This window comes from Antennarius striatus, chromosome 1 (assembly GCF_040054535.1).
Source record: "Antennarius striatus isolate MH-2024 chromosome 1, ASM4005453v1, whole genome shotgun sequence".
NCBI classification, from domain to species: domain Eukaryota; kingdom Metazoa; phylum Chordata; class Actinopteri; order Lophiiformes; family Antennariidae; genus Antennarius; species Antennarius striatus.
Window position 1 is genome coordinate 9440253 of NC_090776.1, and position 22313 is coordinate 9462565.

General features: G+C 40.7%; 1 protein-coding gene across 5 annotated transcripts in view; it reads right to left on the bottom strand.

Moving 5' to 3' along the window:
- The window catches only part of tspan4a (tetraspanin 4a), a 154297-nt gene that overhangs the window by 41922 nt on the left and 90062 nt on the right, over window positions 1-22313 (bottom strand). For all 5 annotated transcript variants that reach the window (XM_068312555.1, XM_068312564.1, XM_068312579.1 and 2 more), the window contains one exon: window positions 5146-5220. In XM_068312555.1, coding sequence (XP_068168656.1) covers window positions 5146-5220 — 75 coding nt within the window. The remainder of the gene's footprint in view (window positions 1-5145; window positions 5221-22313) is intronic.

Consider the following 22313-nt stretch of genomic DNA (forward strand, 5'->3'; position numbering starts at 1 on the left):
CTTTCTCAGGCGGATAGCTGGTGTCTGTTCGCTGTTCGCGAGGGGCTCAGAGTAGAGCCGCTGCTCCTTCACGTGGAAAGGAGTCAGTTGAGGTGGTTTGGGCATCTGGTGCGGATGCCTCTGGGACGCCTCCCTAGGGAGGTGTTTCTGGCACGTCCAGCTGGGAGGAGACCTCGGGTGACCCAGGACCAGGTGGAGGGATTATATCTCAACACTGGCCTGGGAACGCCTTGGGATCCCCCAGTCAGAGCTGGTGGATGTGGCCCGGGAAAGGGAAGTTTGGGGCTCCCTGTTGAAGCTGCTGCCCCCGCGACCCGATTCCGGATAAGCGGTGGAAGATGGATGGATGGATGTCTGACATGAATTATTAACTTATGAATATTTATGTAGCAAATCAAATCCTTCAAATAAAGTCACAACACCCTCCATTTGTTATGGTCACTGTCGGCCCTTCTTGCTCCATGGCAGCTGACTCCCATCTCTCTTAAGTCTTCTTTGGCTGTATGTCTCCACGTCTTCTTTGGCCGTCTTCTCTTCCTCCTCCCCCCTTCTGGCACCAGTCTACTGCCACACTTGCCGGTTTTTCTCTTGGCAGTTGGAGTACGTGTGCAGCCATTCTCTTTCTCCTGTCCGAGACTATGTCAGACAGAGGTGCTACCCCTGCCCTTCTCATCAACTCTTCATTGGTAATGTGGTCTCTCCAAGAGATCCACAGGATGTATCTGAGGCACCGTCTGTAGAAGACATCCAGCTTGTTGGTGATGCTAGCTGTCTTCATCCACGTCTCGAAGACATAGGTCACTGTAGGGATGACCACTGACATTTCGAGGCACAGCTTTGTGGACGTACTGATAGATTTTGATAACCACATGTTCTGGAGGCATTGGAAGACTCCTTTGGTGGTCTGTAGATCTTTTTCTGCATCTCCGGTGTTTGAGATGTTGCTTCCAAGATACGTGAAGTCTTCAACGTATTCAATGCCTTGTTCGCCTACGATGAGCGGTGGAAGGTTTTGGTCTTGTGCAATGGTCATGGCCTTGGTCTTCTCTTGGCTTATACGTAGGCCAACTTTTTCCCCTTTCTAATGCAGAATGTTGGTCAATTCTTGGAGGGCAGCATGGGTATGGCTAAGTAGATCTAAGTCGTCTGCAAAGTCAAGATCTGCCAGTCTATCCCCTTCCCACTTGATGCCGAGGTTTGCCTGGACGACAGACTTCCTCATCACAAAGTCTATGACAATGACTAACAGTAAGGGTGCCAGGATGCAGTCCTGTCTTACCCCGGTCATGATGTCAATCGTTGGTTGTGCTGTTGGTGGTTCTCACTTGTCAAGTGAAGTTTTGGTACAGGTATCTGAAGATGTTGACGTACTTGGGTGGTATACTGTATAGCTGGAGGATCCGCCACAGTGATTATTGGAGGATGCTCTCTAAAACTTTCTTAAAATCGATGTGATTGATGATGAAGGGTGTCTGGCACATTTCTATGATGTCGCAAAGAGTGACGATCTGTTCCACGCATGACTTTCCCTTTCGGAAACTGGCTTGCTCTTCCCTTAGGATGGCATCTACCTCGTCTTTCAGGCGTTGGGAGCAGCCCACTGCAGAATATCAGTCAGTCATTTTCTGAAGCTGCTCAATCCGCTTACGCAGGTCACAGGGAGCCGGTGCCTATCCCGGCAGTCTCAGGGCGTGAGGCGGGGGACACTCCAGGAACGACGCCAGTGTACCGCGGAGCCACATAGAAACAAACAATCATTCACACACACACTCACTCCTACTGTCAATTTGGGACCGGCCAATCGACCTGAAGCGCATGCTGTTGGAGGTGGGAGGAAGCCGGAGAACCCGGAGAGATCCCACACAGACACAGGGAGAGCATGCGAACTCCGCACAGAGCGGGACTCGAACCCGGGTCCGCCGTGTTGTGAGGCAGCAGCGCTAACCACTGTACCACCGTGCCACCGTGAATTACGGTAATGAGAAATATCTCTCAATCAGAAAATCCATGAAGAATCTTCAAACAAAAAAAAAACTATAAAACTCAACAATTTGTGTGAAGATCACATGTTCACACAATAGGTTGTTCAATGGTTTGATTCAATCTTTTATAATCTGAGCCTTACATTCACTCAAAGACTGCTGTTTCAGCTAAGGCAAAAATTTAATGGTATATTAGAGAATGTAAATGCACATGCCCAATACTTCTGTATTGGGCATGTGCATTTACTGGCAAATATCCTGCAGAATATCTTGCCAGGGATAAACAGCAACATGATGCCCCGCAAGGTGTCTCAGTCTCTGAGGTTTCCCTTTTTCGACAATAACCCCATGCCTCCTGTGGGCAAGAACCTCTTTGGCATGCCAGATCAGGTTCAACAGGTGCGTGAAACTCTCCACAACCACCTCTTGACCGTGCTTCATCAATTCAGCAGATACCTCATTGAGTCCTGGTGCCTTGTTGTTCTTGACGCTCTTGATTGCTTTAGCAACCTCGGTCCTGGTTATCTCTTCTGAAGAGACTGTCAGAGTTGGAGTTGATGTTTCCTGGTCAAAATTAAAGAGGATGGAAGGTGTCAGCTGGTTAAGAACCTCCCTGAAGTGCTCCACCCACCTTGCCTGCTGTTCCTCGTCACTTAGGAGTGCCATGCCATCCCTGCTCCTGATTGGGACCCCGGAGCTGCTCTTGGAGCTGATTAGTTCCCGCATAATTCTGTAGAGTGTTTTACTGTTGTTTTTCTCCGCTGCCTCTTGTGCCTCTCTATCTTTCTTCTCTAGCCAATTCCGTTTGTGTTTCATGCGGCTTTTTTACTTCCTGGTCCAGGCAACTCCTCATCTTTCATCCTCCAGCATCGGAGCCTTCTCTTCTGTTCTCTTTTCATCTTTGCCGTCTTTTTTTCATCAATCAATTCCCAGGTCATTTTCCTTATCAACCTTTCCCTGTTGGTGCCCCTTCTTCTGCCTAAAACTGTGTCCTCAGTCTCAGTGATGGCATGGGAGAACAGACTCCACTGCTCCTTGATGGAAAGTATGTTGTGGTACCTCAAGCCTCTTCCTCAACTCCTCATGATAGCTACGCAACAGGTTGGTGTTCTTTAGCTTTTCCACTGCGTAGGGTCTCTTGTGTTGCACTTTTTTCAGCTTCAGTCTGATTTTACCCACAAGAAAGTGGTCCGAGCCTATATCTGCACCCCTGTGTGAGCGAGCATCTAGCAGTGACAAACGCCACCTTGTATTGATGCAGATGTAGTCCAGCTCATTTCAGGTTTCACACCCAGGTGAAACCCAGGTAATCTTGTGGATCTGCTTGTGCACGAAAAACGTGTTGCCAATGCTGAGGCCGTTGGTGCCAGCTAGCATCAACAGTCTCTCCCCATTGTCGTTGATTGAGCTTGCAGACCCATGTGGTCCCACTGTGGCATTGAGCCCCCTTTCCACTTTTGCACTTAGGTCTCTAATCAGCATCTTGATGTCATAGCTGGGGATCTCATCAAGCACGGCCAGAGCTGGCTGTAAAAGACATCCTTGTCCTCCTCTGAGGTGACTTTGGTTGCAGCCTAGACCTGCACAATGGTGACTTTGGCATGTCCAGTGTAGAGCCTCGCTGTGATGATGCGATCGTTCACTGCTTTCCATCCCATTAGTGCTTGCGCCGCACAGCTGGAAAGGATGATCCTGACTCAATGGGTATGGTGGACTTGCTTCCCAGAGAAAAGAACGGTTGCTCCATCAATCACGAGGCGCCCCTGCCCAGTTCATCTCATTTTACTAACGTCTAAGATGTCCACGCAATAGTCCGTCATAGTCTTCAGCGCCTGGTCCATGTGCCCACATTGAAACAGTGTGCGCACGTTCCAGGTGCCTACTCTGTTGTCGGCCTTGGCATCGAAGATCGGGGTCATCAGAGGTTGGGCTTCCTGCAGGATTTCATCTGGCCCCGTCATAGATACATCCAAGGATGTGCCCTCTCTTCTCCACCGCGGTATACGTCTTTTGTCTGGCCTCTATCCTGAAACCTGCCCGGCATGGTTAAACCTGCCAGGGGTGTTATTCCCCCATCGGTATAGCTTTCAAGGGTCATTGAAGCACGCAAGCCTCTCCACCAACGGCAACGTACCAGCTCATTGAATAGGAACTGGAAATTTAATTGTTATTTGATAAAAGATCTCCCCCCAAAAAATATACAATAGAACCTGCCGCTTACTGCTGCTGTTCTTGTTAGTGCATGCCATTTTGCCTGAGATTTAATTTAACCACTAATTCAATTGCCACACACTTTGGATTTTGAATCTATTATCACAGAATGCTCAGGCTCCTTTGTATTTTGAGAACTGAATTGCCCTCCTAATTCTTTTGTGAACAATTGTTGACTGAGTGGGACAGAGTTGAAAATTGCATATTGAGAATTTCTAAAGCCTGGAAGCCTGTTCTGAAGGAACTTGGATCACATTTTCAAACTTTTGAGACATTCATCACATTTATCCAGTTGTAATTCCCTGCAGTGGTCAAACTAATCACCCTAATTTCAAATGATGTTTGTCATTCTGCTTTTGATGGATGACTGTGGACATCTGTTACGACTTATGCACAGCTCTTTGGGGTGTAATATTTGCAAAGCCTTTTAACAATAACATGTTGTAGTTCTCCAGCACTCACACCCCTAATTGAAATCATCCCTTCAATGCATTATTAATTTCTTTTTAAAAATTGGAAGGAATTACAAATTAATATAACTGGAGAGATACAGTGGCTCATTCACTTTTTTCCATCCTTGATGTGTACATATACAGCAAAATCATCCAAAATACATGAGCTGAGATAAATTGAGATTTAACAAAGGAAGGAAACACGGAACAAATCTCCTGAAAGATATGTGTGAATCCACCACATTTATGTTTTATTAAACCATCATTTAGCCATCATGCTCTTTGCTTGTGCAACAAAGCTGGTATGAATTTCAAAACATCCTTCTGCTAAGAATCCTCCTTGAGCATGCCATATTTTTATCTCATGAATATAACTAACATGCATGACATATGAATGTATTTTTAATTTCTATGAATGTCTCCACTGCCACTTATTGTCATCTGCAGCTGTGGAAGATCAGAAAATACATATCATTTTGAGAGCCATTAAGGTGCCTTACCTCATCTTGGTAGATAAAGAAGAGCATGATGCACAGAATCTCCAGGAAGAAGATGAGCAGGAGGAGGATGAAGAACTGGCGAGACACAAACGGGAGAGAAAGGACACCTGAGTGATGTAATGTATCATTTATCAGTAAGGAGGAAAAGGCCACATGGGGATAAAAGGCAGCCGTCTTTGAAGAGTGAATGAAGTTTAACCTGAAGTGAATGGAAACAGGCAGCAGATTGTGTGAGGAGGTGAGCGAGAGGAGATGACAACTGACTGCCAAGGAGAGAGACTCAACAAAGGATGGGTTGATTTTTCAGCCTCGATATTTCAAACTGGCAGGTCAGGAGAGCAGAGACAGAAGTGGAGATCGGACACACACAGCAGGAGGACAAGCTATCAGAGGTGATACACAATTTTCCTCTCTCTGCTCCTGAATTAGTTAAAAGGACCACATTTTATTCCTTGATATTCCTCACCCAGCCCTCCTCTCTGTGATGGGGAGAATGAGCTGTTTGATGGGTGATATATCTTCTTCCTGTGGGCCCATGTGAATGCTTAAAACAGTTTGGAGCTCATCCATCATCTCCTCACTGAGGACATGGCTCCATCTCTCATTCAGGCCTTAGCCTCATAAGAGGGACATCATTTGAGAGACAACGCTATAAAAAGGTCTTCAAAGTCCTGATGAAATGGAACGAGATGATCCATCAGTGTCTGTGGACAAATACCTCAAGTCCGTGGTTTAAAGATACAGTATCTCAGCAACTGCTCATCGGGACATCCCTGTCAATCCATCCATCCATCCATCCATCCATCCATCCATCCATCCATCCATCCATCCATCCATTTCTCCATCCATTCATCCATCCATTGACCCATCCGTCCAACCGCTTTCTTTTTGTCGAGACGATCGCAATGATCTCATCTACATTCACTTATCCTTGCAAGCCTCAGCTCTGCTGGAGCCTATCCCAGCTGGCTACAGGCTACAGGTGGGATACACCCCTGATAAGATGCCGGCTCATCGTGGGGATACACATCTAGGATTTAAGTTATGGATGATCTCCATAAAAATGAATTAAAATTTTATTAATGGATTTTGTTATTTTTTTGTCTTGATGACATTCTATATATTAAAAAGACAACTGCTTCCCATTTGTCAGCTCAGGGCAGGGTTATTAGGAGGTATGATGTTTATATGGAGTCGGTGTTTATAATTTTCTTCAGTCCACAATCTATTATTGTAAATTGGAACCATTAAAGGTTTACTGAAGCAGTTTTAGCATTTTATGTTTGCCGTGCATTGATAGATGTTTGGTCAAACATCACCGGATTGCTTTCATACTGACAGAAAATATTTAAACATCATGATACTCAGCAAACTTCTGCACAAAGTTGTGTTAGAGACAATTAAAGCAAAGTAAAGGGAAATATGATCAGAGGGCGGCTGAGCTGTTTTATGAAAGCACAGCACAAAGACTTACTGTGTCTTACCTCAGTCTATGAGTTTAGTTGTGGTATGTCGATGTTAGCATTAAGAGACTGGGGGGAGATTAGCTTCCCCAAATTATCTCTGAGAAAACATTCCCCTGAACAAAATTCTAATTGTTTTACCTTATTGTGCTTTGTTTTATTGATGAATATATATATATTTTTTTTTTACAATTTACCTTCATGATTGAAGAGGCAGTCTTCAGTCATTTTTAATTTTTCCATGGCTGCTGTTATCTCGCCGTGCAAAATGAGTGGAAATTTTAAAGCTGTATTTATAAATATTTATTATCTAATAGAACAGTAGAAATCCTGGTAATAGAAGTAGATATAAAACGCTCTTCCTCTCATTGCGATTCCAGTGGAATTTTTGCTTTGGTCTTCCTCTGATCACCATGTCACCTTTTGCCTGCTTCAGTTTCTTCAAATGAGTTCCATAATTTTACTCGTCTGTCTGTGCAATTGCACTAATCTAGTCTCCTCTTCTCCTGCACAAACATGACAGAACTGTGAGACACAAAAGGACAGTGACCATAGGGGAGGAAGGATTACTTGAGCTCCTCTGCTAGACACTGGTCAAACTGACAGATACTGTAGGTAGAACTGGAATAGTGATGATGTCCACCTCTTGAAAGTTTCCCTGACAAGAAAAGTGCCGAAACCAATCAGAAGCTGAGCAGCACCATCAGGAATTGTCGTTCTCCTGCACTAGTGTCAAAAACATTGTGACACCATAATGCCTGTGAAAAACAGCTGCAAGTCTGTGACAGGCAGACTCAACTCTTAGAGCTGGTGAGGACGGTATGATTTAGTTTGGGTAAAAGTGTGAAAGCAGGGAACCTCACTTTGTTTTTTTGGGGGGGTTTTTTAGTTGTAAAGCTGTTATCATAACAATGTGATTGGTCAGTTGCAATAATGAAAATTAACCAATATTAACTGTGATGTAGGAACAAACACCAACACAGCAATATTAAGCCAGCAAACTTTTGTCTGAATGACAGTTGCGAATGCAGTTGCAGTGCTGTTTCACTGTCAGGTGTCTCTGCCAGTAGAAATATAATCAGAATTGGATTTTGAGCCCATTTCCATATGATCTCAAGTTACTAATAACATAATATTTTTCAGGGTCTGAGTGAAGCTAAGATTTTATCTGCCTTGAAGTGGCCAAGTCTTGACTGCAGGGAAGTCATGGCGAGTAGGAAGGGGAAGGTGTTGCTCTAGAACTCTTGACCAGACACTGAATATAATTTTCTAGCTGTGAAGTTGCACAGTTGATTCTTTTCTGCTTAAACACCGCAGTAGGAAAGACTTGTGACAATGTGCACCTTCATGTTCTGTTTTGCCTTATTCATGTGTTCCTGAACTGAACTGTGTTTTCTTATTGGTCTTCACTTCATTTACTTTTCTGTTTTTCTGTTACTGCCACATTCATGATTTGCTGCACCTGGTTTGTTTCCCCTGATTTTTTCGTTTGGTCTTTAGCCAATCTGTGTTTAGTTCTTCCCCATTGTGCTCACCTGGTTAATTAGTTAATCGTCAGTTCCGCCTGAAACTAGTGTAGCACCCTGGTCTCTCTATTAAAACCCTTCACTTCAGTTCAGCACTGTCGCAGTGTAATTCAGTATTCGTTTGAGCAGAGAGTTTTGTATGCCAATTGTTATTGTATTCCTTGACCCCTTTTTGTACAACCACGAGTTAGCCTTGTCTGTTCATGTTCTGGATTTTGACCCCTTGCCTGTTTGACCACGATTCGATTTTGGATATTCCCCTGGTGCTGCAAACTCTGAGCTTTCCTAGATTTGAAAACAGACTGATTTAAAGGATTTGGACATTTTGGGATTTTGTGACATTTTAACTCTTGCGCCTGGTTCCTTTGCTTAATGAATAAACAGCAGTTCAGGAAATATCACAGTAGGGAAAAAATGGTTTCCCTTTGAAACTTGACCTTGTCTTTTTCCCTTTTTTGTGAATCTGCTTCTTTGTTGGTCCCTCATTCTCTCTTTATTAACTTTTCTTTCAATGTAGACCTACAGTGAATAGAAGATTGTGAAAAATATAAAATACTGTGACTATTGATGGTGTACCTTTTATTATGTCATATTTACTGACTCCCTAAAATAATAGAAGCTATATTTGATGATCCAAACAAGACGGGATCTGCCCTCCACGTTTGCATCTTGGCCCTCCTATTCCTAATGTTCTCTTTCTCTTACACAAACATGACACAGTTCTGATGAAGCTCAACATTTATCACGAAAATTGTTGCAAGATACAAAAGAACTGCGACAACAAGGTTGAAAGACTCGATTAAGCCACCTTGCTAGAGTCCTGCTGACAGCCAGTTATACAGCAGGTGGCACTTCAACGCAAACTGTGACTGTGAGGTCACTGTTCCTTCTGGGGAATCATGGACACCTTCCAAGTGGTACCCCAAAGACATGAAATAGATTAGGGGCCCTGTGCTTCAGTATTGATCTCAGATACCCCTGCCAAAACATTACTGAGGTCGCAACTGAAGGGTAGAACTGGCACACCTTCTGCTTTGCATGCCTGTTGGATCACTTCTGTGGTCTAGTGGGACAGCCTGGACTGACTTGGTGGTATATCAAGACACTCCTGTGCATACACATGCGGAGTTGGTCAATAATGAGAAGCTATGTCCTCCTAGAGGTTAAGCCCAGAACCCAAGTACTGAATAAAGAACTGAAACAAAACACAACCCCTTTGAGTTGTGAAAGCAAACCTCTGTGTGTGTGAAGCTCCCTCAGCATGAGACTCTCCAGATTCCCCTGCACTCTGTCCCCTTGTCTTTTAGCAGTGAGTCTGTTCACAGGAAGAATGTTTTCAATATGAAGTCTGGTGTTGTCCTCCTGAGAACCAGCAAAAGAAACTCCTCTGACTGGTGAAAGCAAATTGACTATGATAAATGTTAATAGTCTCTGTTGATTTAATGGGGAATTCTGTTAGAATTTTGAAGCAAAGTTGAATTAAATCAAAGGATCTTCTGGTCCCCCACACACATGCACACGCACACACACAATGGGCTTGCGCTAGCCATTTACCACTTCGCCATAGGCGAAGTAAATTCCATATGGCTACAAGGTTTTTAGCTTGTGTAGCCACAGTGGCATTCTTATTTTTAGGAAAGAAAGGTAAAACTTGCAAATTTTTTGGACTCGCGAAAATCTCCGAGCAATAACATAAGAAAACAATAGCATGCGGCTATTTCCACATGCCAACAGTAGCCCGGAAATAGCCGAAGTGACCCAAACGCTCCCGACTATTAAATATGCACTCAGGTCATGACCTCATGAAAACAGAGTGTTTTATAGTAGATTTTGTGTTAAAATTCTAATTGAACAACAAAAGGTGAATACTGAGAGGGGGTAGGAGTTGTGACAGACCAATCAGAAGGTAAATGAAAGATATTATCAATACTTTTTTGCAGTCTTAGACTTTTGATCCCTATAACCGGCAGGAATAACCAGTGATGCATGTAAATGTGTATTCACCTCGCTTGCTATTTTATATGCCTTTTTAAATTGAAATGAAAAATCATATTATCGAATAAAATAAAAAATAAATAAACTATGGCATACCAATGGTGTTGTCTAAGTCAAAGTTAAAATGTCTTCTAGTCCAAGTAAAACTTACAAGTAAACATTGAGTAATATTTTGTATGACTGTATCTTCACATAGTGAATGCAAGTTTTCAATTGTTGAATCTCACATTTATTCCTGCATAAAGTAGGACAGAATAAAAGATAGTTCAGCTTGAACTGTTGACTTTAGTGTATTTTTGTAGGTAGACTGAACAGAAGATTTGCCCTCAAAATGCACCAGAATGCAGGAAAACAACCACATTTTCCCAGGGGAGGCCTCCAGGACCTCTCTGTGAGGAGGTGTCCCCCCACAAACAACCCACAACGAGTGTGATTTCACACACCCCAACAATTGAAAACTTCCATTCACTATGTGAAGATACAGTCATACAAAATATTACTCAATGTTTACTTGTAAGTTTTACTTGGACTACAAGACATTTTAACTTTGACTTAGACACTTTGATTTTGATAAATTTGATTCTTGGTATTATTCAATGTTTACTTGTAAGTTTTACTTGCTATTATAACAAGCCGCTGTCTTGGACACAGAATGTGGCTTTGTGTGGCTTACTTAATTAATTTACACGGTGCCACAGTGGCTTAGTCATTCTAGCGCCTATTGCAAGCGCAGACACGCACGCACGCACGCACGCACGCACGCACGCACGCACGCACGCACGCACACACACACACACACACACACACACACACACACACAGTCTCTTATGGAACCACCTCACTGGGTCAAAACAGATTCTAACAGAAACGCTGTTTTTCAAAGACATGGCTGAATGCGTTTTGTTTTCCAGGTGCTTACTACACAGCAGCTGCTAGTTCACGTGACTAGGGTTGAGTCAGGGTAATAGTTATCCATCAGGTCTTTTTGAAGAAGCTGCGAGAATGAGTTACTAAGCATGACAACACAGTGTGGTGAGTGAAAAATTGTTTTATGCGCTTCCTGGTTTCATTTTCTGACAATAACTTTGGTGGTATAAATAACTAAAGGAATACAGATTAGTCCACCGTGTATTGAGAAGAGTCATGCCGTTGATCTAAGCCAATAGATGGGTCAAAATACAACATTCCTCACTCGATAGTCCTTTCATTTTATTTCTTTTTATGGATAACATTTCTGCAACCCAAGAAAAAGAGTTAATAAAAAGAAGATGAGGAAGACAAAAACGGAGGCACATTCAAGTTTGAAACTGCTGCCATCGTTTTCTTCCTGTGATAGTTCCTGACCTGCTGTTGATCCTTAAAAGAAAGTATTTCCTACTGCAGTGTAAAAACGGAACAGTGAAACTTCACCACTAGAAATTTATATTCAGTGTCTGGTCAAGAGTTCTAGAGCAACACCTTAACCTTCCTACTCATCATGATCACATCCCGCTTCAAAGCCTTGATGTATTGTGCTTGTCAGTGTTGGTGTGTTCGTCCGTTCGTCCGTCCGTCCTAGTTAGTCCACCAAATATCTTCACAACCGTTGCAGATAGAATGATGAAACAAAAATCACTTTACTCGGGCGACAAAGGGGATGAAATGAGATGATGACCTTGACTTTGAGAAAATTAGGTCAAAGTCAAATTTCAACTCACATACAATCAGGAACCAGATGAGATAGAAAGACGAGGGAGAAGGCAAGTGTGAGTAAGACCATAGATCAAAGTTAGTGCTTTGATTTATGAAAGTAGTTCAGGGTAAATTTCTGAATTCATGGGTGTCGCGGGATGTTGCATCTCTGACTGCCTTGGTTCTAGTTTTTTCTGCAATTATACTTGGTCACTTGAAGGCACCTTCTAGTCTAAGGCACCTTCATAGAGTTGAGTCTACCTGTCTCAGACTTGTACCTATTTTTACAGACATTATGGTGTCACAATGTTTTTGGCTCTAGTAAAGGAAGATGACAGCCCCTTTCCTGATGGCACTCTTAAAGTACAGTAATGATTACTTGAACAGATGGGGAAACTGTGAATGAGAAGGACACCATAAAGATTTTAATGCTACAGCGACTCAAAGGTCTGGAGGCAGACCTCCAGCAGCAAATTGGCATTTATTTGGATCTGTGTTTCCAGTCAGCTGTCATATAATAATTCCTTTACTCTCAGGTTTTTCTCCACCAACTTCTGAGGAAATCTTCAGCTCCAAGAGATTTTCAATGTCAACTTTCAATCTTTGACTGTGTGTCATTAGGTGCTGGACAGGGAGCTTATGGAGTTCTTTTTTTTTCTTTCTTTTTTTTTAACAAAACCTGTCTGTTGCAGCTTCAGACATCAACTGCAGACATTTTGCGACAATAAACCATTTGCATCCATTGCCCTTAAAATATCCACTTTATAAATAAGAGAAAAAATAATTTAACAATTAAAAAAAAGAAAAAAAAGTAAAAAGGATTCAACAAATCAGAAAGAGAAAAAAGGATTTAATAATTAAGAAAGAGAAAAATATCTCTCTCTTTTTTTTTTTTTTAGCATTTTGTTCCCTGTCTGTAAATGGCTCTCTTGCTCTGGTGTGTTCACACCAGAGAGTAGAAGGACATCATTAGGGATGAGAAACGGATTCTCCCCGACACATGGAAAACAAACATAACCATTCCCTGTGGCTCCCAGGATATTTCCGCATTTATTTGCACTTAATAAGAAATAGGACTCCCTTTCTTCAGACCACAAGAAATGACCAGACTCATTGGGATCATTCTATTGCAGAAGACTGCATTTAGCGTTTTTAATAAACTATAAGAAAACAGTTGAATTAGCAAGAGAAAGGTCAAATTGCTTGTTAAAGAAATTGTTATCACCAAATGGGTTGAAGAAATTAACTGAAAATTATGAATATCCATTTGTAGAGAGACTCACAATTATAGATGCAATAATGGTGTGCCAATTAAATCGAGTGCAGAGGAATTGTTGTATTTCTTCCTTTATTAAACATAATTTATCAAAACATAAGCAAGTCCTCGGTTGTGTTAATAAATAAAATAAAAAACATCAAACAGCTACTGAAAATAGGTATTCTCTGACTTCAAAGTGTTTAATTGAGACATGAAATAAAATAAAAAAAACTAATTTGCTCCAAATTACTTTTGAAAGGCTGCTTGACAAGACTAATGACATACGTATTTGTTTATGAGGTAGACCAAGAGGAAAATTGATTTAAACTTTGCTTCAGTATTGATGCTAGTTTGTGCTTAAAGTTTTGGTAAGACGACATGCTGATCGCATATCTCAAGTAGAATCTAAAATTTATATTTGGGTTGTTTTGTGCTCGCTGTGCTCACTGTCTGACTGTGATAAATTATCATAAACAAAGACTCAGACCCCATTACAAAGGGAATGGATTGGATTGTCATTATTCACACTGAAATATGTTCTGTGTGGGGCAGTGGTTTTCAGCACCATACCTACAGGAAAGATTTATAGGACATCAAAATGAAGCTAAATAGGACTATAAGCAGGTCCTCTATAGAGGAAAAAGTTTGCAAACTGACCATCTTTGTGATCTTCGAAGTTGCTGCTGTGCACTCTGAGCGGTGGTACCTGACAGAATGTAACTAAACCACAGCAAAAAGAAATCTATTACATGTTCAATCCATCCTGCACCTGGTTTGCGACTGGATCCACTGCTGGGATCAGGGTCACGGCCCTCTGACATCATAACATATTTCGAACGTCATTCTCATAATTGCAGTTGTTGTCATTGTTGTTTTTAACATTATAAATACTACATTCGTAATTATGCTATTTATATATTGGTATTGTTGTGGTTGCACGTCTGTGTCCCTCTCTCCCTCTCTTTGAGATGGGAATTCCTTTTTGTGTGAATCTCTGTTGGATTTTGTGTCAATGAATAATATGAATAATATGAATAAATGTGATTTTAAAAATCAAAGTATCTCTCGCTCTCTCTCTCTCTCTCTCTCTCTCTCTCTCTCTCTCTCTCTCTCTCTCTCTCTTCGCTCTCTCTGCATGCGCTATTAACAAAATGAGGGGTTGTTCAGTTGCATCCAATAACAGCATCATAAAATGATAAATGGAGCAGACACAAACTGTTTACATTCTGTCAAATTATTTTTTTTCTTGGTTTTTTTTTTTACATTGATTAATTTCAAAATTGTTGGTCTCAATCTAAAAGGTCAACTGGTTTGAGGTTAAATCCTACTTTGGTAAAACTGCCAACCACTTAGAAACAAAAAGCGTCTGGTTATGATGCATGGGTCACAAATTTGCAATACTCCATGGCTTTTATGAGCGCACTACTCAATTTAAGAAATATTCACTAATCAACCACCCAAACATGAACTGGCCCACCAAGCACCAGATTTATGAACACAGCAATGGATTTGTCAGGTCTGAGAGAAAACTAAATACCATAGGGCTCTGCTGCTTCTCTTTCCTCTCTGCCCCTCTCCCCACCCACAGCAGAGTGAAGACCTATGAAACATCCTAGGCTGAAAAGTTACTGGTAACAGACAAATAAATATTGTATGGTAAGGTATTATACATCCATTTTAAATGCGTTTAAGTCAAAATAGAGAATATAAAACAAAAAAGATTCAAAAACAGACCCTTAACTGTACGGTAATCACAGGCAATCATTTCCACTGTGCTGTGTGTGGGGCAACATGCTTATAAATCAATCACCACATTTGCGGTGTTATCCTCCTGATCACCTCATCACAGACAGATCATCAGCTGACAGATTCATTCCGTCTCATTTTTCACCACCAGATGAAGTTCCAAACAGAAAAACTCCACAGTATATTTTCTTGCCGCTGCTCACCCTGAGAAAGCCAATGAGATCAGAAACACTGACTTATCATATCAAACTTATAACAAGAGATATAAAATGATGTGACCTCTCACTTCGAGTTGTGCTGTGCACACGTCCTGAGGGCTTTTGTTCCACTGCAGTTATTGTACTGTGAAGGATGATGAACCACAGCTGGTTGGTTTCTAACTGATGCCTTCAGGGAGAAACAAAAACCTGCAGGAGCCCGACCTCTCAAGAGAGCCAAATGGAGTTCCTCAGGGCTTTTTTTTTCCAACTAGTTTTATGTTTTCAGCTTGTTTTATTGTAGCAGTGCATTCCACAGCATAGAAAACAGGGTTGCAATTAGTCACCATAGAGTTGTAATTCATGTTGGATGCACAGTTTACACTCCACAGCTAAGTAGACTTTAATAAATCTGAGGCATAATAGCTTTTATTGGCCACTAAAGGATAATGCACATTGCCTACATTATAAAAATTTGAATAGCACACTCCAGAGGCCACACTGTATATACTCATGTTATTTATGCTGTGTCTTGTTTGACCAGCGGTGCTGATATCCCTGATTAGATGAGAGTGATGACATAGCAGGGCTTCAGAATGGCAACTCTAATCAAAGCACACAGGGATTGATTCCCTCATGCTCATCCATGCTATGATTTCCATGCTGTGTTAAAGCTACAGAGGATCAGCCGTGTCAGACACAAAGTCCTCCAAGCGCCTCTCAAATCAATACTTTGGGGATCTTGAGCATGTCTGGAGGGGAGGCTTTGAGGTGATAGCCATGTTCTTTTATGTGGTGGGTCTGATCATTTTTACAGGCTCTATATCTCAGAACCTCATAAAGCTGCTCAGTACAAACAATCTGCTTCCACTTACACCACAGTGATCTCACCTGTCTGACAAATTTGTGGGTAGATTAGGTCACAGACCTGCAATAGATCCTCTGACCTTTGATGTACAATTCTACTGACTGTGAAGTCACTACAAACTTTAATCACCCTATACTCTAATAAAAATTGAATTCCTGGGGAGATTGAGTGTCCCCAGATGACTCTTATTTTCAAAATAGCAGAACATGGTATTGGAGTTTATTCCTAAACCTGACATAATGTCATGATTGCTGCCCTAAACTCAGACAAACAATTACCATTAAAGCACCTGAAAGGCTTTATCTCTCCACATGTGTGTCTGACAAAACAAAAAAAATTAAAAAAACATTTGATTTTTTTATTATTATTTATAATTCAGGTTGATGATGTTAATGAAACAAATGAAGAGGGAGTTGGAAAGAGGGAGATGGAATGAGAATTATTTGCCCATCCAATTTAAAGTTGTATTAAAAGATAATTGGACATTTTGGGAAATGGTCTCATTCTCGTTCCTTCCATTCATCTCTCGTTGGTTGTTTCCGAGTTACATGAAGCTGGTGGTAATGGTCGTGTAGCTTAGCAGACCAAGACTGAGAAAAGGTGGAAGAAGCTGATTGGGTTGGTCTACAAGCAAAATATACCTGCCTGTGGCACCCCTGAACTCACCAATGAACACACTGCATCCCTTTGTTTATTTTTACTAAAACCCAAGTGCAAAAATGACTTTTGACTTTCAGTCTATTTTTTGGACCATTGGGAATTCAGAAAAATGTGCTGTAAGAGCAATGAGCAGTCCCTGTGTTTTCAAGGGAGAACTATTTCTCGGCCTGGAACACAGTCTTCCTTGGGGTTTCTTCTGGTTGCCTAGCAACTTCAACTTCATGACAAAACTCCATAGGGTTAAAGCAGAGGTACAAATAAAACTGTCTAAAAAGTGGTTGTTTCAAAGTGAGAACAAAACATTTCACCGTGCTGACTTAATTTTAGTCAGAATGTAATTTCTAATTTAAAGCTCGAGATCAGCTGACAAACATATTCAAACATAAATTTCTATGCCCTGACAAGAATTTACTGAACAAAATCTGATATTTCTTTTTGGCACAATTGTGCCTTTAGCCTATTTTAAAACACCTGCATGCATATTTTATGATGTAGCTGCTACTCTGATATGCTGGTGAATCATATGGGGGAGTTTTGTGAGTTTTGGAAGAACTCCAGCAGTCAAATAAGAATGTCTCGATGAACAGTGCTTCCTGAATCATGGACCCCTAAAAGAATATCTTAAATCATTTTCAAATTCTGTTTTTGGATTTTTTGTCGGAAAATCAGGTTTTTATTGCTATGGCTACTAAACTTGAACTCAAACATGAATGTGACAAGAATCTGTTTGCACTGATTTCAACAGCCATATGAAACCTAACGTGTATGAAATGAACAAGATTGTACATATAAAAAAAAAAGGTGAGCCATTGACAAATTGCAAAACAAATAACAGGATAAACACAGAACACAACAGTAAATCCTCTTCTGTGTCACATCAATGTTCTAATGCTCTGTGCCTCTAACCAGTGATCAACATCCTAGTTAGACCTGAAAATTGTGGTGAGTAACATTCTCTCATGCTCTTTTTTCAGGCTCATTAAAGTGACACAGCTCAGGAATTCATTTGGTCACTGCGAGGGAAATGTCATGGATCACGCTAATGGTCGATACTCCGACCTATTCCCACTGTGCTCATGACTGCCTTCTTCTGAACCATTTCTCTTATTATCAGCACTGTTTTAGTTTTTCTCTCTTCATTATCGTTTCTGATTAATTCTAGGCCGTGTTGGCATGTGATTGTTAGTTTGTCAAAACACTTATCAATCTCTATGGGCTCTTGGAGTCACTGTCAGTCAGGTATGCCTGGTTTACAAATGACATTCAGTCCAAAATTGTAAAACTTAGAGCACAGTGATCAATATTTTATGTTGAAAACTTCCCTCCCTTATTTGCATATTGTTTGTTATTTAAAGCTTCCTTCTCCCTGAGCAGCTTCATGTCAGTCAAATGTCAGAAAATCATCCCAGCTCAAAAATAACAATTTTTACTATTTTAATTTGTTATTTTTATTGATTTTTAAACGACATCTCTGCCTGGTGACCAACATGGTGACAAGTGAAGCATTAGTGGTGAAAAATTATCACGCTGATCAAAAGGAGAAAGGTTTCGGGCACCTTTTATAGTCCTTACTTCGTGCAAACTCTGTGTTTTAAAACTTGTCCGATAAATGTGAATGATAAATAGCTAGATAATCATATTATTCAAATTCACATTAAAATTCAAATGTTAAACAGATCATCAGAATTTGGTGTTAATAATTGCCATGAAAGACAAACCAGTATCTGCATTCATTAATCCACTGAAGTGTTTGTGGTGAATAGTAAGCTGTAGCTTGAGGATGAAGAAATCATCACGGGTGTATCGGTGAGATTATTTGGTTGGAGAACATAACGTTGTTTTGACACCATACTGATTGGAGACTGGGTATATACATCAAGGGTAATGCGTAGCAGGAACCAATCGAAATTAACAAATTCCGCGATATAGCAACAAACTATTTATCTTATTATTCACGGTATTTTAAACATTTATGAACCCTCCCCATACTGATATTAAACCACCTTCTATCTGTATTACCTTTTCCCACACTCTTATCGACTGTTTAAAGCACTTTTGTGTCTCACATAAATCCGAGACTGACAGAGCGGAGCGCAGTTCCGGATGCCGTCAGAAATACATGATGAGGTGAAATCGCGAGCGTTGATGCGTGAATGGGCGAGGGCGGTCCGTAATTAAAAGTGTTATGCTATTCTTACATATGATTACAACATTGTTTTCATTTATTCAACATGAATGACTGCAGCTGTTAACCCCCGAAACACACAAGCAGGGGATGCTCTGATGAGATTAGTTAAGCAGCTAAAAATATCTGCACACATTAAACAGCGAGCCTGTCAGTGGGTGTCCTGGGTTAGGTCCAAGCAGGGACAACAAGACTGTCGCCCCACCACTTGCAAGCCACAGTAAAGATTTCTCCCAGAAACACAGAAAAGTCACAAATTCTCCACTGAAAATATCCTTTTCATTTTATTATCAAGATTAATTACCTTTTTGCTCCATAATAACTGCTCCTATCAGCATTCAGCTGTCATGGATGATATACTGTATTTCGTCAATTTTTCATTGAGTTTCTTCACCTTAGTGAAACTGTGTCTAGCTGAATTGCAACATATGAGAAATGTCAGAGGGTTTGCATATTTTAACATTGACAAAATCATGGGCAGCATGGTGGTGCAGTGAGTAGCACTGTTGCCCCACAGCATGAAGATCCTGGATTTGATTCCACCTGGGGTCTTTCTGTGTGGAGTTTGTATTTTCTCTCATTGTCTGTGTGGATTCTCTGGGTTGTCCAGCTTCCTCCCACCTCCAAGAACACGCAGCTTTGAAGGGCTGGACACTCAAATGTGTGCATAAATAGGTGTTTGTCTTTCTATGTGGCTCTGAGATGAATTGGCCCCTTATCCAGGGTGTACCCCTCCTCCTGCCCTTAGTCAGCTAGAACGGGCCCCAGTATCAACCCATGACCCGTGATTTTAGATGAACGGTCAGGCATGGCATTTTAAACAAGTTTCACTTGTAGCAAACTATATCTGCAACGCAATAACAATCGGCTGCTAGGCTTTTGTGAGATAATTTGCTTGGCGTTAAGATAAAGCTCTGGATGATTCTCTCTTAAAGAAGTTTTCAAAAAACTATGGATGTGGCAGACCGTTTGCTGAAAACAAAGTTAAATAATCTGTGTCCCTTCAGCATATTAAGCTTAGCTGCAAATACTTGTAGTTATTTCTTTTATGGAGGACAGATTGCTCAAATCATCATATTTTTCTTGCCTGGATTTAGCTGTTTGTGTAATGGTTATATAATGTTATAGGGCTGTGTCATTTCTGTCAAAGCGCTGATACCAAAATATGGATGGAGCTTTCAATAAAACAGAATTTTCCACAATCAAGTCATTTCAGTCAAGTCAATCTCTTGGTATATCTGTCTTATTAGTATTACTATCGGCTGTTGTCACGGCCATCAGTTTAATGGTGAACTCCAAAAGACGCAATGAAATGGAGTCAATGCCGCAGCTCTGGCATTTAAGGCCAAACAAAATCTCTTGGCTGTTACGGTAAACAGCAGAATTCTGTTATTTTTATACAAAGGTTCTATATTCACATATTTTGTGCGCAAATGATTCATAGTTGCTGTTACGATAATAACCCATAGTCCTTCAGTCCATCAGTTTAAGTGCTTGTTTATTCTGCACACTGGCTGACAGTTTTACGCTTCGTGCTGTCAACATGAAAGAGAATGACTTTACAGAGTTAGACCTTTTGTTACAACTCAAAACATTTTCTATCGAACCAAAGCCACCAGTCTCATTCAAGGAAACATTCTCTTTCTCTTTAATGTTATTCATTAAAACTGACTGTTCAGCCACTTTACACGAGTAGAAATAGGTGATTCGGGCGAACCTTTTGCTCCAAAGTTTAGCTGTGTCCTATATGATTGGAAAGATCTTGAAACATATTGTTGATCATCACTCATTCCAGTCCTGTTTGACTTGACTTGACTGAGTTCTCCTATTGGTGACCCAATGTAGAGACTACATCTGGCCTTGGTCCTCCATCTGGCCTTGTCCATGCACATCGTTTTTGTGCCTGTTGGGCTAAAGCCTAGAGACCAAAAATCATCTTGGACACAGTTGTACAACCATATTTTGGGTATACCGGCAGGGCGTCACCAGCCTGCCTTTTCTGGTGGGAAAGGCTTGGGCGGGCATCTTTGGTCCATCGTCATCATGTTCCCATACCATCTCAATCTGTGCTGGCTTGATAGAATGGAAGGCGGTGGTTACCTTGTTCTGGCCCGCACTGTCTTCCAGTCCTAGACAAGTTTAAAATATACTTCCTTGATCCAGAATCAACACATGACAACAGCCTAATTAATGTTTCCTTTAATATTGAAGGTATAACATCATCAGTTCATCACCGAAGTTGTGAGACACTGAATGAGGGGAGTCCAAGTCCAAATATGCAAGAATGTCCAAGACAGCAACTTACTGTTTTCAGAAGACATAACTTCTTTGCAATAACTGCAGGCAATGAAGGATTGTTGGCTGTTACTTAATTGATATTTTTTTACACTTTTTCCAAGGAGGAAAAATATGTAAATCTAGCTCTAAATGTGAATAGATGTTAAATAATGTTAATGTTAAATAATAATTTTAGAGAATTTGACTCAGTTTGTCTGGTCGTTTGGACAAACTGTGGAGTGTTATCATGTTGTCAGCTGACAACTCCTCTCCTTAGCAGTGATGATATACAATTTTAAACCAGATTATTGGTGTCTCACAGTGAGGCATATTTTCCAAACTTTTATTCCATGACGTATCTGATATTTAAATGCTCTCTGCTGCTACTTGACTTTAAAAGTGGCCAAATCAGCCATGGATTTGTAAATTGTTGTATGAGATATGAATTTATCCAATGGAGAGAGTCGGACAGCTATGTGAATGAAAGTGAGCTTTATGAAAGCCTGTGTCAATAAAAATTTCTAAATGTTTTAACTGTCTTCTTGCATCGACTCTGATTTGTTATGTTTCACAGTTGACAATTCAGTTCTTGTTTTATCCATCCATCACCTTTCTACGTTATTTAATTCTTTTTGTCTGACAAAGTTTTGTTGTAATTACATACCAAATGCCTTGTTCTATTCTTCTCTTCTACTAATTAAACATGTTTTTTCATATTTATTAGACATTTATTAAGACCAAGTTAGTTTGACTTTTACTCACAAAATAATTTTAGTGCTTGGGTTTGATAGTCACATGGATTTTCAGTGAATTGCAAAGCTTTAAAAATCCACTTTTATCCATCTTCAGTTTTTTCTGGTAAGAATTTGTTCTTTCCAATAGCTGCACAGAGAGATTGATGCCATCCACTGATCTCATTTAAATAGCAGAGACACAGAGAGGGTTCAGAGAGCAGGATGAGCCCCCCGCCACCACCTTCCACCTCACCAGCATACATAAATGACTGTCTCTTTTCAAATTCTAAAGCACTGCATACTGCTTCAAATCAAGTTCAGTGGGAACCAATTCATGTAAACAGAAATACAGTAATAAAAAGGGGGCAGGTATTCCCCCAGAGAAAGATTCTAAGATTAAATATACGTGTATACTGTAAAAGAGTTAAATGAGTGGTTACTACTGTTTACAGTCAGTTCATTAGTTCATTTTTGTTTTAAGGAAATTACATAAATACACAAATTCCTACAAATTATTTCTTCTGATAATTGAGAATGAAATTCACCTATTCTTATTTTGAATGCATCTTCATCAGTGCTTCCACATTT